We start from the raw sequence: 18,449 nt of genomic DNA on the forward strand, positions 1-18,449 counted from the left end.
CTCTCACTAAGGCCCTACCCTCTCAAAGTTTCCTTTAGGAAGCTCAATTGAAGAAAATCCCTTTCCACTGCCACAGCCTTTATGTGGGGACATTTTATATCTAGACCATAAGATGCTCTTATCTCCTGTTCCTACTTCACTATTCCAAGACTTCAATTCCTGCATCATGGCTACTACCATGATCTCTTAACACCAGAGTCCCTTCTGCAAAAGTGGCTTTTTCACCTGTCTATTCACTCACTGTATGTGGTACTCCAGAAGCATAGAATCTTGAACACAGAACAGTTAGTTCCAGTGTATTCTGACCCAGACCAATCTTAGGGACTTGGTAAGTACTATCATACTAGACAAAAGTCTGAGTCTTAGTTCTCCTGTGCCCAAGTTCTGAGTGGTTTATTTTGTCATTTTGTTTTGTTTGACAAGCAAGCCATCAAATGGATGTATGTAGACATGTGAGAAGAGAGCTCAGAGCTATCCCCAAGTGTGCATGAGCTGGGCATGGTGAAACGAGATGTCTCTCAGAGGTTCTAAAAGGTCTTGATTACCCTAAGGATTGCTGCTCTTTGCCTCCATGGTTTCTTCTTCAAGCTTCTGCTTGTCTGTCCTGACTGTCCTCAGTGATAGATTATGACACAAATATAATCCTAATAAGCCTTTCTCCCTAAGTTGTTTTTGACCACAATTTTGTCACAGCAATAAAATAAAACTAGGACATAAACATTCTACTAGAAATTGAAGACAGAAGCTGGGTAGTGGTAGACCATACCTTTAATCCGAGCACTTGGGAGGCAGAGGCAAGCAGATATATGAGTTTGAGGCAGCCTTGTCTACAGAGAGAGTTCCAGGACAGCTAGGACTACACAGAGAAACCCTGTCTTGTGTGTGTGTGTGTGGCAGGGGGATGAAATCAGAAACTTACTTTGCCGATGTTAGTATTGTCCAGGGCTGCATCTACTTCATCTAATACAAAGAATGGAGCAGGTCGAAAACTAGAAAATAACAACATGCACATGAGTAACAACTTCCTATTTGTTTTATGATATAAAAGACTTAGAGGCAAAGAGCAAAAATCCTTATGGTAATCAAGACCTCTGAGAGGCGTCTTGTGCCACCATGCCCAGCTCATGCACACTTGAGGGACAGCTCTGAGCTCTCTTCGCATATGTCTGCATACTGGATTTCACATGACATTCAGCCATCATTTCCCCAGCAACCTCTCACCCCACCAACCCCCACCCACACTGTTCTTTCCTGTGGGCAGCTAGTGGCAGCAACTATTATTAAGGTTATTTAGACTAAACCCATGAAGCCATGACTGACTCCTTCAAATTCCATGTCTGTCAGTAACCTCTAGCTCTCACATTGTCCCAAGCCAACACTTGCTTGTTAGAACAACATCCTAACCCTGTTGCTATCACTGCCACACAAATGTATATTCCACACATGCTAAGCACACTTGGTTTTGTTACATCTAGAGCATTCTTTCTTGCTTTAGCTATCTATATAACTTGTTCCCTTAACTCTTAAATAATATAATCTTTTTATTGTTGTAAAGTACCTGAGGGCCATGCATATCTCCATTCCTTTTATTCTCTTTATGGGATTTATCATTTACAAATATTCTCTATATTAGGGAAACTATTTACAAATGTACTTCACTATCTCCTCCAAGGAAAACAAATCTCCCCACAATGGTGTCTTAAATGAGCCTAAGGTCTCAAAATGGGAGACATGTACTCTATTGCTGAACTACTGCCCCCAGCAAAAATGACATTCTTTGTTTTTTGAGACAGGGTTTCTCTGTAACAGCCCTGGCTATCCTGGAACTCACTTTATAGACCAGGCTGACCTCAAACTCATGGAGATCTACCTGTCTCTGCCTCCCTTGAGTGCTGGAATTAAAGGTGGGCACCACCACCACTGGCAAAATTAAATATTTTTGAGAAAGACACTTTGTTTGGTTCACAGAATCTCCAGAGCCTGCAATAGTACCTGAAAGTGTGATTATTTCATAGAGTGAAGGGATGGGTTGCTGCCTAGTGATAATCTCATTCTGTGATCCTGTGTCTACCCCATCATGGTTTTTCTCTGTACCTCTCCTGTGGGGCCTGTCCCATTTCTTTCTTGAGACCAGAAGTCGAATTCCTATATTCTGTTCCTGGTGATGGAAAAACAGTAGCACTCACACTGCTATTGCCTGCAATGGTTGCTGAAATCTGTTCTTAATCTGTCTTAATTTTACTCAACTTTTGATTCTTGATTTGTATTTCAAGGGAAAGAGTACAGCCATCATCAGTGGGAATGAGGATTTCAAGACCCCCATACTTCCTTTTTTCAAAGGAAGAAATACTTTGCTTTCATTACACAGCAGAGCTCTGAGTATGGCTTAGGAAAATAACATGTAAGCTAGGTCATTGCTTTTGTTCATTTTTGGGAAATCTTGATGTCCTTTGTTGATCATCCAAGTATCATCCTTTTATAAAGCTAGAAAACTATTAGCTATTGACAAATTTTATCAAAGATTGTACTTGTAGATTTTCTAACTTGATATAATAGGCTTAAACCAAACTTCAATTTTATGACTAAAAGATAGCTTTGCTAAATATTATTTAAAAATAATTACAGGCTTTCTGTAGAAAGACAAACTTAGTAACTTGCTGTGGCCTTACCTGTGTACAGCAAACAGAAGAGCCAGAGCAGCCACACACTTTTCTCCCCCTGACAAGTTGTCCATAGGCATGAACCGTTTGCCTGGAGCCACACAATTATAGCTAATTCCATCTAAGTAAGGTTCTTCAGGGTTCTCTGGGCTAAGAAATGCCTGAAACACATTTATTTAGCCTTATCAGAAAAGTAACCAATACATTTAAGTTAGGTGGCAACATATTTAAGTGAAAAAATTCTTTCCCTTGGTTAGGTTCTCCCCAGTTTTGGTGGGAAAAATACTAATACTTATAAATACATTTATTTGTGCATTACCCACAGATATCAAGGTTATCAGGATTAAGGGGAAAAGAGAATGCTCAACATATTCACGGCCCATCTCTTTCCATTATAATTCCAGTTGAACCTCAGCAGTAGATGCCATAGACTTATGAACACTCACCATCAACTTACTTGATGGTCCATGCCTCTGACATTTACTGAATACTTATTAGTGGCCACATATTGTAGGTGTATGTATGAATCCTGTTTCCGATGAGTTAATATGCTTATTTTACTAAAAATTTAATTTTTGCTGAAATCCTAAAATTCAGATTCAGGATCATTTCAGTCCTAACGTGAGTCAAAGCAGAGCTGGTACACAAATCTTGACTTCTATCTTTGTTCCACATTTAATTCTACAAGTATTTGCTATGGCTATTGCTAATACAACAGGGGTGGATAATAAAATGGGCCCAGAGATTCATTCAAATGGATATTATTGGGATCTGATCCCGCCTTTAGTTTTCTTTCTACTCTCCTTCAATATGTTAATACCAAAATTATTTCTTCACCATACAGACAGTAGTTTAAGTAAATTTTTACTAGAATTTCAGCACTTGAAAAAATTTAGACAACAAATGATCTAACCCCACTCATGTTTCAAGTGGAAGAACAGACTCAGAGTAGCTCTGACTTGTGTGCCACCAGTAAAGTTGAGTAGACTCCAGAACACATGTCTTGAGATGATCAGTCTTCCTGTACTGGCTTTGCAACTTTGTCATTAAGGACTATGCCATAGTCATTTATTTCTCACCAGAAAACAAACACCATCATTGACACTAAGCTCCCTCTAGTGTCAGAGGTTGAGAAACACACCTGGGCACTGTTGTTCCTGCAGAGCTTCTTGTAGATTTGATCAATAGAGACCGAGATGTGCTCAAAACATTGACTGAAAGCATCGTACCTCCGTCTTTTCACCTGTTCAAACTCTTGCCTACATATTCTTGCTTCCTTTCTGCTGGCCTCAAAAGCTAAGGAAAAAAAATCAATAATCTTTATTTTTGAGTTTGGTTGTCTTGAATATACCTGCATTCAAAATACTTTACTTATTACTAAATTCTGATAATATATATTTTAAGCTTGAGGAGTCTTTTCCTGATAGAGCTAATATCTGAATAATGTTAGCAAATCCTGACAGTGTATTTAATATACTTATTTGTCTAGTATGAAAAATCTTGATTATGTTTTAAAATAATTAATGCTACTTTGTTGTTGTTGAGACAAAGTCTCATGAGGCTGGGCTGGCCTCAAACTCACTATGTGGCTGAGGATGGCCCTGAACTTCTGATGCTCCTGACTACCTCTAGAGTTCTGGTATTATACAGATGCAAAAACCCAGTTAACGGGGATTTCCATGGCTTCATATATATTAGGTAAGTATTTGTCCAACAGAACTACATTCTCAACCCCCAGTAAACCTACTTTTAAGTAAAGCAGAACATTCTTTATGAAGGAAGGCATTTGTGCTTCAGTATTAAAAAGCACACATCACCATACAGCGACAGAGAAAAATGCATGTTAATAAAAGAAAGGTACAATACAAGGAGGTTGTTGGCACATACAGAAATAAAAACACAGATGAATATAATCTTGCTAACAACTATAAACGTAATTTTACCATCTGCAGATTCTTGAAATTTGTCTCTGACAGCCTTTAAGTTCTCCTGTGCTCGCAGGTTTGGAGCTGCAGTCTTCAGTAGAGTATTTTCTTGGGATGCTACTTGCTGTAGAAGGAGTGTGAGGTGGGCCTCCACCTCCTTATCTGATTGTAGAGCCTGTCATTAGCAAAGAACAACACTGATTGACACACTTTTAAAACTCAAAGGTAAGACCTAAGTACAAGACTTACCATTCTGTGTGAGTGAGCATATCTCCCAAAGCAGGTGTGTAGAGGTAAGAGGACGACTTTTAGGACTGATTCTCTTCTTCAGTTATGTATGACCAAGGAATTGAATTCAGGTTGGTAGCAAGTGGCTTTATTTGGTGAGCCACTTTGTTGGCCTAAGACTACTATCATCTATTCTGGGGTTGGGGGTGGGGTGTTGGTTAGTTGGTTTCTTGAGATAGGGTCTTGCATTTTAGCCTTGGTTGGTCTGGTATTCACAATGTAGCTTAGATAAGCATCATATTTGTAGCAATCCTCATGCCTCAAACTCCCAAATGCTGAGATTACAAGTTTGTGTCACCACACCTGGCAAGGATGCTACTATCTGACTCTACTTCACCCTCTGCACAGAGAAGGAATTCAAATGTCCTGGAGGTATAATGCATAACTCCAAAGTCAGTGAAATAGGAGGAGGGGAAGGTATAGCCACACTCTTCCAGGAAAACTTTCTTGAGTCCTAAAGGGGATTATTAATACATAATAAAGGTAATATTTAACTCACTGGGAAAAACAGTATTTGAAAACTGAATAAAGTGCATTATTTGGGTGACTTTTAAAAAATAGCAGTAAAGTAAATTTTAAGTGATCAAGTATGATAGTTTCCTGCTGAAAGACTACACTTCCTAGCTTCCCTGGGATAAAGCAAGCAAAGCAAAACAAGTTTAAAGTAAACTTAAGGTTTGCGTATAATGTAAAGTAATACTCAGAATCAGGTATATAAAAATTGGTCAAGAAAGTCTGCTTGAGTAAAATGAGTTAAATTTACAATATGTTCTCATGGCAGGAAGTCCCCAGGCCAAGTTGTTCCCTTATATGGAGCACAAGTTCCGTTAGATGGAGCATCATCCCATCAGAGATGCTTGTTAGCCTCCTTACAGGACAAGGATGCCTGGGAATTAATGCCTGCTAGAAGTCTGTTGCATTTGCCTCTAGCTGGATAGGCCTGACTAGCTCTGGTTATGTAAGCCTGACCCAAAACAAAACAACAAAACAAAACAGAACACCCTCCTTATCTAAAGATGAAATACTCCTCATGTACTCCACATGACAGGGAGATGGGTTTTCTTGCCCAGTGGAGGATCTCAGTCTGCACTCACATCCTAAATGTCTCGAACTGGAGAGAGGCAAATAATTATTCTCAACGTCTTTCAAACTGGCATTTGAGGATGCTGTGAACAGGGAAACTTTGTTCCTAAGCTTAGCATCTGACTGGTATGGTGCCTGCATGCTAGTTCAGTTAGCCACACCCTTTACCTTGGCATTCGATTCTTCTTCAAATCAAAAGCTAATTTCAGGGTCTACACCCTAACTACCCATGTGCCCTGATTAAAGGAGGCTGCCAGATATTCTGTCCTCAAACCCACAGCTTTGAAAAGGTATTCAGAATATCCAATTGGTATCTTTGGCAGTTGGGTTTTTGTCTCTGTAGAGTCAACAAGTGATTCTATTAAGTAATATCTATTAACCCATAAGCCTTCAGAATCATCTGGAGATGTCTTAGATGAAGGAGAGTCTCACCAACGTAGCTTCACCTGTAGTACTTTCAGACCACAATCCAATCTTTACCCAGATGGAGGGCATTTCAGAGCCAGTGCCTACACTCTTACTATGAAGCTCTGCAAAGAGTATATAGGCTTTAGCAGTGATGCTTGTGAATATCCTCTTAGAAATTCCAAAACCTCGTTTAATTTGGTTATTTTGCTTTTTAAATTATGCCTCCAAACAATCTATTTTTAAATAGAATGGTGTTAAGAACTATGCTTACTGCTGTCTGTATGTGGTGAACTACAGATTTGTCCATCAACAAAAGGAGTAAAGAACTGGCCTTCTTTGTTAGTTCAGTCCCTGTTACATGTAAATTATTTATTACATATTTGACATGACTGACTGCTTACATTTTTTCCATCTGTTGGTTGACTGTGCAGAATGAAAATGTTATAAAAATTTTACATTCTGTTATAGGGTTAATTTTAGAAAACTTTAAAATGAATCATTTATTCTTGACAAGGCAAGTCAATGTCTCTGGGAGTATACCTTTTTTATTAAGATTAAAAATCATTTCTTTTGGTAGAATGCAATTTAGAACTAAAATGTCTTTTTATATAGCCTGGCAATATAAAATACATTTACTAAATAATCTTGGAATATAGGTATAACAATTTTCGTCAGCCCAAACAGCTTACCATCTTCTTTTTCAAGCCCAGCCTCACTCCTTGACTGCGGCAGTACTCCAAAATTAAAAAGGACTAGATCTGACTACTAAGGATGGGATTTATGCCCTCTTCAAGCAATGCTGCTTCCATGCCAACAAACCCTAAATGATTTGAAATGGGGCTTGAAAACACCAAACAAAAATTATTTCTGTTTTTTTCCCTCACTGGTTCCTCTCCATGCCCATTCTTTCCTCCTTACTAGTCTCGTACCTATGTTTCACCATGTCTTTTAAATGTTTTCCCTACTAAACTTCTTATACACAAAGAAAATGTTTTACATATGTTTTCCTGATAGCTCTGACTCCAAAACAACCCCACTTGTTCCTGACTCACCTGTAAAAAGACTTTTTGGATGCTGTGGAGAAATTCTGGCTAAAAGGGACCTTTATCACTTTTACCCCAGGCGAGATATTATTCTTTACATTAGTCCTCTATTTTATTTTGTTCCCTTTCTTTGATGCTCTGTAGCTCCCTGCTTCTTATGCTAACTTGTTTTGGTGCAACAGTTCTGGCAATGGGACTAGTCACTGTCACCCTGAATCAACACTTTCTCTCACTGTTACACTCCATTTCCCCTGCCTCTGGTTCCTTCAACCTTTCAGGAAAATCTTTCAATTCTAGTCTGTAGCAAAATCATCTGCTTACAGCCCTCCATTTTTCCAAGCCTCTCCAGGAACATAGGATGGCAATCACCTAATCCACATAGCCAATCAAGACTCTCTCCTGCTTCATGACCAGAGGACCTCCTCTTCAATGGGACCAGTACTTTCCCCCTCTGACAAAGACATCTTAGCAGAAAACAGTTATAACATTCTACATTTTTAAATATCCTCTTGAAGTTGGAAACAGTAGTTTCCCAGCTTCCCTTTGGGGCTATGTTAGTCATTTCTATCCCTACAAGGGGTGGCATGTGATCTTCTGTAGGCATTTGGCCATCTACACATATAGATGACAAAAGTGCCCTCCATCCCCCATGAATAAGCACCTAAGGTCAGAAGAAACCTCTCTCTCTGTCTTCTATCTCTATACAGCTGTCTTTATATAATCTGACCAGGCAGGCAAATGAAAACTAAAGAAGACATATGCTGTGGCAGTATCTCAGGTAGTAGAGAGCACTTGCTTAGTGTTGACAAAGGCCTGGGTTCCATCCCTAGCACTTTATACACTGGGTATAGTGGGACATGCCTCTAAACTCAGTACCTGGGAAGTGGAAACAAAAATATTAAGTTCAAGGTCATTTTCAACTACATAGTGAGTTTGAGACCAGCCTGGGCTACACAAGACCCTGTCTCGAAAAACAACAAAAAAACCCATATACTTCATCAACACAAAAGAATTTACTGGATAATGAGGTAGGAAAGATTTTTCTAAACTAAAGCAAAATAAGAAAGTAGTAAATAAAAACTGCAGAGAAGAAAAAAGCTGACACAGATATAATCAAAGAATCCATTAAGTCTCCCAAGTATATTAACATGTTTAAAGATGTGGGGCTGGCTACTCAACATCACTCTCGATTTTCAACCTAGCCATGCTTTGAGAAGATGAGTCACTCTTACCTGTGTGGAAATGCTAAGAGACTAGGAATAGTAGAGTAGGAATAGTAATGACTCAGAGAAAGGCTAAGGTTACCAAGTTACTGGCTCAGGAATGAACATGGGACCTTGTTTAAATCACACTGTAACCAGGAGACAACGGCTTAGGCTTTCTAGAAACAACTTCAGTTTTAGAACAGTACTAGCCCAAAGGTAGGTTCACTTCTCTGAAGATGCTGGTAATGTAGGTAGGTAGCCCAAATAGTAGTACTCACAGTGTGCACATGAGTTCAAGGTCAGCTGGCCTAAATCATGATTGTCTCATTTAAAAAAAGTTACCTATTTCCTGCTATTTTGTAATAGATACTTGGTATTAGAAGTGGTTCCAGGCTCATAGCTTGGCATTTCTTGAGAGATAAGACAAAAGGAGTTGCTATTGTTATTCACAATCTTCCCCTTTCACTGTAACCTAAATTAATGCTAATAAACTGAAATTTGTAGGATGAACACTGATTGCTAGGTGTACCAAATGGCATTAGAAGCTTGTAACTTTCAGCACATCTTCAATGGGAATGAAGAGAAGCTAGGGATTCTGTTTAATCACCAAAGTTACCAGCTGAGAGAGGGACATCCAGTTTGGGGGACACATTGACTGGCTGGCAGGGCAGCACACCTAAAGGAGGCAAAAATGCATGGGAGCTCTGTACCTCCTGCATCCCTGTCCTGTACAGCTCTTCCAGTTGGCTCTTCCCATGTTATCTTTTATAACTGTTGGCTTCAAACCTGGAACAAACGTCTGAGGAACCTATTTAACACAGTAAAGTGGATCCTGAACGATCTCCCTGCATCCGTCAGTCCCTACCTGATACAGGGCGCCTACCTGGCTGGAATAACCAGCCCCTACCTTTAACTCTCCAGTCCAGGAGGCTGAGCTGCTCTTCCATATATAATTTAACCATTTTGGTTACTTGCTCTCTGTACCATTGGGCTTCCTTGCTGCACCCAATTTTCTCTCCCCTCTCCTTACCTTCCCTCCCTACTCCTCACATGGAACAGCTCAGTCTGGTCATGTCCACTTTGGATTCTCCCACATATCCCTGCCTCTGTCTATTATCCCACACAACTACAATAAACCTTCTCTTCCACTATACCTAGGAGCAGCCGTGTCCTTTCCTTTCCATCTCTGACATTCAATAACAAATTGGCAAATGTAGAATAAATTATTACTCTGAACTCTGTGTGTAATTCTGGCAAATTACCATACTCAAGGGTTAAGGCACCCCTGGGTGACTGGCATCCAAACAGTCTGTGCCCTGAACTTGTGGAATTTGATGCTACCCTAGACAGTGCCAGATTGGGACTGAACTCTTAACATTTCTAGCTGGTGTTCAGAGAACTAAAGAACTGCTAGCTCTCTGGTGTTGAAAGCACTGTTAATACAGATGTTTGGTGGTGCACACACATTTTTTTGTGTGCACATGTGTTTGTGAAAGCCAGAGTCTGGTTAGCTGTCTACTTCAGTTTCTCTCTACCTTATTTTTATTTAATTAAAAAATTTATTTCTATTTTACAAGTGTTTTTGCTTGTATGTCTGTCTGTGCACCACCTGCATGCAGTGTCCAAGGAGGCTGGAGGACATTGGATCCTTTGGAACTGGAGTTACGGATAATTTGTTAGTGGCTATGTGGGTGAAGGAAACAAAACCTGGGACCTCTGGAAGAAAAGCCAGTGCTCTCAACCACTGAGCCATCTCTCCAGCCCCATCTTATTTTTTGAGACAGAATCTGTCACTGGACCTGGGGCTTACTGATTGGCTAGAGTAGCTGGACAGTGAATTTCAGGGACCAACCTGTGTCTGTTTCCCCAGCTCTGGAATTACAAACATAAAACTGTTGCACTCACCTTTTTTTTTTTTTTTTTTGAGTACTAGGGAGCCAAATTCGGGCTATTATTTTTACTTGGCAGGCACTTTACTGACTGGATCACTTCTGTAGTTTCTATTTTGATTTTTGGAGACTGAGTTCCATGGCACACAGGCTAACAGTCCATTTTTGATCCCCCTGTCTATAACCCAAGTGAAGCTGGGATTGCAGGCATTCTCAATCATCATCCCAGCTTTCTTTTTTTCCCCTTTGATGTCTCTTACCCCAACAAAATAAAAACAAAATAAACCCCACCAACTAACCCAACTCCACACATCTTAAACCTAACCATATAAAAATTATTCTATAATATTTTAATAGCCAATATTACCATTAATCACTATCAGAAATCTTTCCGTTACCTTCCAATCCTCCCTTAGAGGGCTGTAGTCTATTTGGATGGATGCTTCTTTTTCATAGATATCAGCCGTTGCCTGGGTACTTTCTGTTTCAGTCAGCTGAAAAACAGACACTCTTACCTGGATGATAACCTCTACTCCAGCTACTTACTGAGTCATTCAGATCAAGCTACCATCCTTACACAGCCACACAGCCAAAAAGGACTGGCCTTGGCCAATCTTGACATAATCATGCAGCAGTGTCCTATGTTCACTTTATTGTAATCACACCTTATTGACAAAGCAGGTGGGACCCACTCTCAGAACTGACATATTTCTCTGTTATCAGTGCATGTCTGCTCAATTCTCACCTCAGCTGCTTTCTAGCTATCTTCTCTTAAGCTGTACCTTTTTAATCTACATTTCTGAGACCCACCATCAACACTCAATGTGATGGTTTGAATATGCTTGGCCCAGCCAGTGGCACTATTAGGAGGTGTGGCATTATTGGAGGAAGTGTGTCACTGTGGATGTGAGCTTTAAGACCCTCAACTTGGCTGCCCAGAAGCCAGTCTTGTAGCAAATCCATATGTGAGATATGAGGTTGTCTACAGCAGATATGATTTGCCTCACGCTCTAGCAGAAGCATGATTTTGATAGCTACAGATAGTTTCTGCAAGTGTATGATGTTTGGAATTCTGGAGACTCTAGAAAGAGCATATAAATGCTAGTGTCCTGAGAGGTGGTAGTGGTGGCAGCTGCTGTTGCTGGTTGCTGTTGTTGTGGTTTGTTAATTAGTTGTGGGAAGAGAAATGAGAAAAAAATTGGATGTCCTGATGGTGAAGATCAAACATGCCCCCAAAGAACTCCATACCCCTAATCAGCAGGAAGTAGTCTAACAATATCAGTGCCCCCTTTCCCTCTCTAACCTTCTTTCTCTTCAACATAGTATTGCAGGGTTGGAAGGGTGGGATAAGGGTGGAGAAAGGTGGTAGAAAGGGAACCCATAAAGTATCCAAAAGTCTGGCTACAATATGTATTAAAACAGCTCAAATATAAGTTAAAGCTGAATGTTAAATGTATTGCAAAAGCTCAACATCTCATGAGTGTGACTTCATTGCATATATAAATGGATTTTGTCTAAGTTTGCCTAAAATATTTTAACATCATGATCTCAAGTTCTATTTTTCTTCAAATGTTATGTCATTCTTTACAGTTGAACAAACTTTTGTGTGTGCATATACATTCTCTTTACCTATCCATCTGTTGATTAGAATCCAAATTATTTTCATGTTGACTATGGTGAACAGTACTTTAATATACACAGATATTGGGGTTGGGGAGTTAGCTCAGTGGTAGAGCGCTTGCCTAGCAAGCACAAGGCCCTGGGTTTGGTCCCCAGCTCTGAAAAAAAGAAAAAAAATATACACAGATATTCAGGTGTACCTGTGGTATGCTAATTCTTCAGAACACATAACAGAATAGTAGTGTATCTGAATCATATGGTAGGTTCTTGTTGTTGGCTATTTTTTTACTTTTTGAGAGACAAGAATACAGATTTCCACAGTTGGGTATGCTACTTTGCATTTCTACTAGCATTGTATAAATGATTTATTTTCTCACATCCTCACCAGCGTGCGTGTTGCCATTTGTTTCTTGATAGTAGCCATTATGACCTAAGTGTCAATTCTTGCTGTCAGTTCTTGAGTTGTTGGAATCCTTTTCATTAAGTCCTCACCTCTCCATATATTTTCAAGAATTCTATTTCCCCTGGCAGTTCCAAGTCTCACATTAAAGTCTTCAATCTATTTTGAATTTATTTTCGTATAGCAATAGGGAAAGAGTTTCATTCTTTAATATGTGACAGAGTTTTTCAGTGCCCTTTACTAAGGATGTCTTTTCTCCAATATCTGACTTTAGCCCTTTTACTAAAAATCAGGCTGCTAAAGCGTATGTTAAAGTACATGAAGACTAATGTATAAATTTCCTTCTGGATCCTTTATTCTGTCCCATTGGTTTGTGTATGTTTTTTGTTAGTAACAGGATATAATGTTCTACTTTAATAATGTACTTACATATCTGTATATATGTACATATATACAACACAGGCCAGGAAGGATCTATTTATGAAGAAGAAAGAGTAGCTTTTTCTTCCTGGCTTTGAATCACCATCTTTTCAAAACCTGGTAAGTGTTAAACATTTTGTTGAGAGTAAGCCTGTGCACAGGAGATACTGCACTGGAGTTTCAGAATTCTCAGTCCTATTAAGCCTCATGTAAGATAGGCAGCTCCAAGGGCTGAGGTACCAACTAACCTCAAGCTTGGCACTCTCAGACTCCAGGTATCCTCATGTGGTAGGCTCAGCTTCTTGCCAAGCAAAAGCAGGTCTGTTAACCAGTGTACTTTTTTCTTTTAAAACTTACTAGGTTTTGTGACTGTTTGAATGAGAATGGCTCCCATAGGCTCATAGTTGAATACTGGGTCACCAAGGAGTGGTATAATTTGAAAGGATTAGGTGTGGCCTTGTTGGGGTAGGGGTGGCTTTGTTGAAGGAATGAAGTGTGTCATGGGGGGTATGTTCTGAGGTTTCAAAAAGCCCATATTAAATCCAGTCTCTCTCTTCTTGCTGCCTACAGATCCAGCTGTAGAACTCCCAACTACTTCTCCAGCACCATGTCTGGTTGCATGCTTGTCATGTTCTTCATGACAACAATGGACTAAACCTCAGAAACTGTATGCCTAAATTAAATGCTTTCCTTCATAAGAGTTGCCATGGTCATGCTGTCTCTCTATAGCAATAGAACACTAAGACAGATTTATTAATTTTATTCTACATGTAAATGTTTTGACTGTATGTATGTAGTAGATGTTAGAAGTCAATGGATCCCCTGGAACTGGAGTTACAGATCAAAGGTCATGAACTACCTGATGTGAATGCTATGCATTGAACTTGGGTTCTCTGCAAGAGCAGCAAGTACTCTTTACTGCTGAGCCTTCTCTCCAGCCCAACCACTGTACTTTTCATTGCCTGAGCTAAATCTTTCTGGTGTGTTAGCATCTAGTCCTCCATTCCACAATGCTTCCTTGGCTGTTTGCCACTGTGGAGCTTGCGCTGAGGAGCCTGTGGGAGGTTGATTCCAGACTCCTTTACTTGTGATTTTTGTTCTTGTTTTCAGGCTCCCAAAATAGTTCAGTCTTTTTTTTTTTTTCCCCCGGAGCTGAGGACCAAACCCAGGGCCTTGCGCTTGCTAAAGCGCTCTACCACTGAGCTAAATCCCCAACCCCAAAGTAGTTCAGTCTTAAATAACAGGTTCCTTCTCAAGATGGCACTGAGACAAATTCTTGGAACCATGGAAAGCAACAAAACAGACTTACTTTCTTTTGTTGAGCAGTCAATATATTTCCAGAATCCCCAATTGGATCCTCTTTAAACTTTTGAGATTTGTGGGCTTGTCTTAGGGCAAGATCACCACTTTCTTTTCACCAGCATTGATTCTATCCCCCATTCTCCATCAAGGAGTCATGGCTGGAACTGTATGGTGCATAGAGGAAATTTAATCCAGCAATTTGGCTACTCTGGCAAGGGAGCACATCCAAAAATATGATCTGGATGGAATGTAGACATGTCCTGGGTTATAGTATGATCTGGCTGGAATACAGACACACCCTTAGTACACACTTTTAATCCTAAACAAGGTAAGGTTAGTTTGTAGGAGGAGGCAGCCATGTTTGAAAGTGACATCTAATTGAGATGCAAAGTAACAAATCAAAGAAATATTTGACAGAATGAGTCAAGAGATAGGATACGCCCAACTCTCATGAGAGTAGCACAGGAAAAAGAGGCTATTTGACAACATCCCAGAGTTTGGGGGGGGGATGAGAAAGCAATTTTACTGGACAGTTTTACAGAGACAGGTTATAGGCAGGTTACAGGTGAAGACAGAATGAACCAGAGAATGAGAAGCCAGAAGATTACAACAGAGTGCCAGAGTTAGTTTTAGGCCAAGAAGAGCAATTCAGTCAGAAGTGGAGAGAAGCCAGTTTGAATCTGCTTGGAAAGAAGTTTGGGCCAGAACAGCTGCATTGAACCAGCCAGCTAGAGTTTATCAAGAACTAGAAAGGGTGAGCTTATTCAAGCAGTAAGCCTCCAAGATGACAATTACATCTGGTGAATAAAAGATACATTTACAAAGGTGTTTGCTCTTTTTTACTCTGGTACTCTTCTGTGCTTTGCTTTTTTTTCCCCACATTTTTCATCTAATAATCTTCCAGTATTTCTCTTGGAAATAATCTATTCTGTTATCCGTTTCTTCTTTCTTAGTATATATATTTTATACCTTTTGTAATTTTTACAGAGTACCTGGGAAATCTCTTTCTGCCTTTTTTCTCATTGTCTTTTACTTTTGGGATTTCTATAAAGCCATCTTTAAGCCCAGAGATCTTTAGCTTTGTTCAATCTGTTAGGAAGCCCATCTAAAGTATTCATTTCTTTTAGTGTTTCTTTTTGGTTCTGCTTAAAATTTCCATTTCTGTTTAAATTATCCAGTAGGGGTTTTAGCTTATTAATAATCACATTTGTCTTAAATATCTATTCTGATGTTAACAGCCCCACCCATTTCTTAGTTTAAGTCTGATGCTGGTTCTGATACTTTTCCTGATAGAGATGTGCTGTGCAAAAGGGACTATTATAAATGTCTCTCCGCACTGTGGTAGGGTGTAGGAGGAGAGAAGCACTAGGTGCCAATCTTTAGCAAGCTTTTGTCCCTAGACTATAAATTTCACAAGCTTTTTAGTATTTTTTTTCTCCTTTAGGTGAGGTAGGATGGTGAGGGATGCCTGAGTGGAGGTCTGGTAACAGCAGTTAAGCACTGTTAACCTCAGAAGATGAGGTTCTGGTAAAGTAATTTCTCTAGAGGACAGACCCTGTTAAGTAAGAGCTTGACATCACTTCAGAAAGTAACAACATAAAAAATTCAAGATCCTGAAATTGGCTCTTCCGTGTGTGTGTGTGTGTGTGTGTGTGTGTGTGTGTGTGTGTGTGTGTGTGTGTGTGTGTATGTATTGAGATATGGCCCCACTCCATAGCCCAGATGATCTTGAACACTTGACCTTCCTCTCAGCCTTCCAATCCCTCAAGTCTTTACAAGCTTACACCATTGTGACCAATTTAGAAACCTTACTTTTCTTTTTTAGGTAATGATTCAATATTAATTGAGCTTAACATTTTAATATCTATCTTGAAATACTTAGCCACAAACATTTTTTCTTTATCCTTTCCTAGAAGGAGTTAAAGAACTTATAGCACAAGCAGTTGAAGACATCAGATAAGTCTGCATAACTACATATATTACGCTATTGGCTAGATACCTCCACTTCAATGATGTCCTCCAATGACCCCAGCATAAGACTTATGTCAATGTCTTGAACTTTGCAGTCCAGGAGCAAGTTATGCTTCTCTAGCTGTTTCTGTTCCAAAGAACCCTGAATGATTACAACTTCCTTCTGTAATTTTCCAACTTCCCTGTAAATATAGATATGAAAAGTGACTTTACTCATTATGTAATCACAACAAAGAGGAACATGATTCATTATAAACTTGCCTGAAAAAGTTACTTTCCTATGAGAGTTCCAAGTGCCAGTCCCTGATTTATATACATTATCATTCCTGAGAAAGACCATCAATGTATGTACACATTTGACCCAAGGGAACATTTTTCATAAACATTTCTTTTATCAGAATTAGCAAAGGTACAGCTTTCCTTCAATTATTTTAGCTATTTTTTTGAGACAAGGTTTTGCTATAAAGCCCTACTTAACCTCAAACTTTGGATTCTCCTGCTTCCAATTTTAATTGCTGGGATTACAGGAATGTCACTATATCTAGCCCCAAATACTTTATTTTTAAATCTACAATTTTCAACATGCATTTCCTCTTTAGATAGGCTGTATACTTTAGAAGCTTAAACTAGGAGAATGTTTCTTAGCAGACCAATACCAGGTCAACTACTACATCCCTAACAACCTGGTTTCCATCACGCATGGAATGCCTTATCTGAAAGTAGGGTATGAGGGTTAACACTAAGCTGAAAAAGACCTTTAAAAAGATCAGAAAGAGGACAAAAAGAGAAAAATAAAAATTAAGGGATTTGGCGGAATGGTTGATTTTTAGGAATGTAAAGAAAAGCAGAAATGATTCTGTTTAAACTAAATAGAAGAGACTGAATCTCAAAGCACTGAAAGTTTCTAGATAGTGAGAAAAATCATATGCCAAGATTTGACCAAAGAAAAGTGTTCATGGTCCTGTTAAATACAGGAAAGCAGATGTCATTTTGACACAGATCAGCTGATTCAAGGCATTGTCACCATCATGATGGCACATAAACTTGTCACGTATCAGATAATGCTTTAACTGCAAACACAGACAAGAAGGAATCATTGGATGACAGGAAAATATCAGGATCAAAAGATTTAGGGTAAAGGACTGTATGTGAGTTCATGTTTCACTGTAATCAACGAATCACCTGTCCCAATCTTTCCCTCATTGGAACATTTGGAAGACCAAGAGCAACAAAGTATAAACATTTGAAGTTTAGATAATATCAAATTGAAAGTTTAAGTTATTAGCCAGATCTTTCAAACTGAATTATTTATTACCTATCAACAGCCAAAAACTTCTTGCGTTCCTCTTCAATTTGAATATGAATTTTCTCAATGTTGGAACTCTGTGTGGCAAGCACTTCCTTAACTTGTTCTTGTTTCACCATAAGTTCTTCAACAATTTTCAGACATTCTTCTTCAGTCTGAACAGTGAGAATTTGTGTGTTTACATATAATATGTACACATAATTATATATGATACACAATGAACCTATATACATATATATTATGTATATATAATATTTTATATTAATACAAACAAGTTTTACCATTATCCTTAACAACATCTCTCATCCTAAGAGAAACCTCCTCATCTTGTGTGCTACTAAGCTCTGTCAGGTTGTGATTCCTATAGATTTTGGAAGCTGGTAATCATTCCCTGCCTTTGTCATTCATTTTGAATCTACTCTTCAATCTGCTGCTACATGACTAGAGTTCCATTTGCCCAGAAGAAGTGCTCATAAGACTGTAAAATGTCTGCCTGTCTTAACAGTTTTCATTACTTCCTCCTTCCCACAGTGCTGGGCTTCTATCCTGCCTCCTCTTCTGGCTTTCCTCCTAAAATCTCTGAGTTTTCCAGAATGCCAACTGGTTCTCCACTGGACTATAGTCTCAGATCCTGTTATGTGGTTTTTTTTTTTTTTTTTTTTTTTTTTTCGGAGCTGGGGACCGAACCCAGGGTCTTGCGCTTCCTAGGTAAGCGCTCTACCACTGAGCTAAATCCCCAGCCCCCTGTTATGTGGTTTTATATTACCCTGCAAACCAGGAACTCCTGCCATACTTAGAACATGTCTTTAACCTAGCTCTCAGAAGGCTGGAACAGAATTTTGAGTTTGAGACCAGCCTGGCTACATAGTGAAACTGCCTCTGAAAACAGAGCAAACCAGAAGTCAACCAGTAATTCTGAAGTTTGTGGT

General features: G+C 39.2%; 1 protein-coding gene across 1 annotated transcript in view; it reads right to left on the minus strand.

The window, feature by feature from the left end:
* Nucleotides 1-18,449, minus strand: part of Smc1b (structural maintenance of chromosomes 1B) — a 62,512-nt gene that overhangs the window by 1,952 nt on the left and 42,111 nt on the right. The window contains exons 17-23 of the mRNA XM_032890901.1: nucleotides 17,530-17,675; nucleotides 16,243-16,396; nucleotides 10,900-10,995; nucleotides 4,604-4,760; nucleotides 3,802-3,956; nucleotides 2,670-2,821; nucleotides 920-989 (exon numbers count right to left, since the gene is read on the minus strand). Of these exons, the coding sequence (XP_032746792.1) occupies nucleotides 920-989; nucleotides 2,670-2,821; nucleotides 3,802-3,956; nucleotides 4,604-4,760; nucleotides 10,900-10,995; nucleotides 16,243-16,396; nucleotides 17,530-17,675 (930 nt within the window). The remainder of the gene's footprint in view (nucleotides 1-919; nucleotides 990-2,669; nucleotides 2,822-3,801; nucleotides 3,957-4,603; nucleotides 4,761-10,899; nucleotides 10,996-16,242; nucleotides 16,397-17,529; nucleotides 17,676-18,449) is intronic.

Source organism: Rattus rattus, chromosome 1, assembly GCF_011064425.1.
Source record: "Rattus rattus isolate New Zealand chromosome 1, Rrattus_CSIRO_v1, whole genome shotgun sequence".
In the NCBI taxonomy this organism is placed as follows: domain Eukaryota; kingdom Metazoa; phylum Chordata; class Mammalia; order Rodentia; family Muridae; genus Rattus; species Rattus rattus.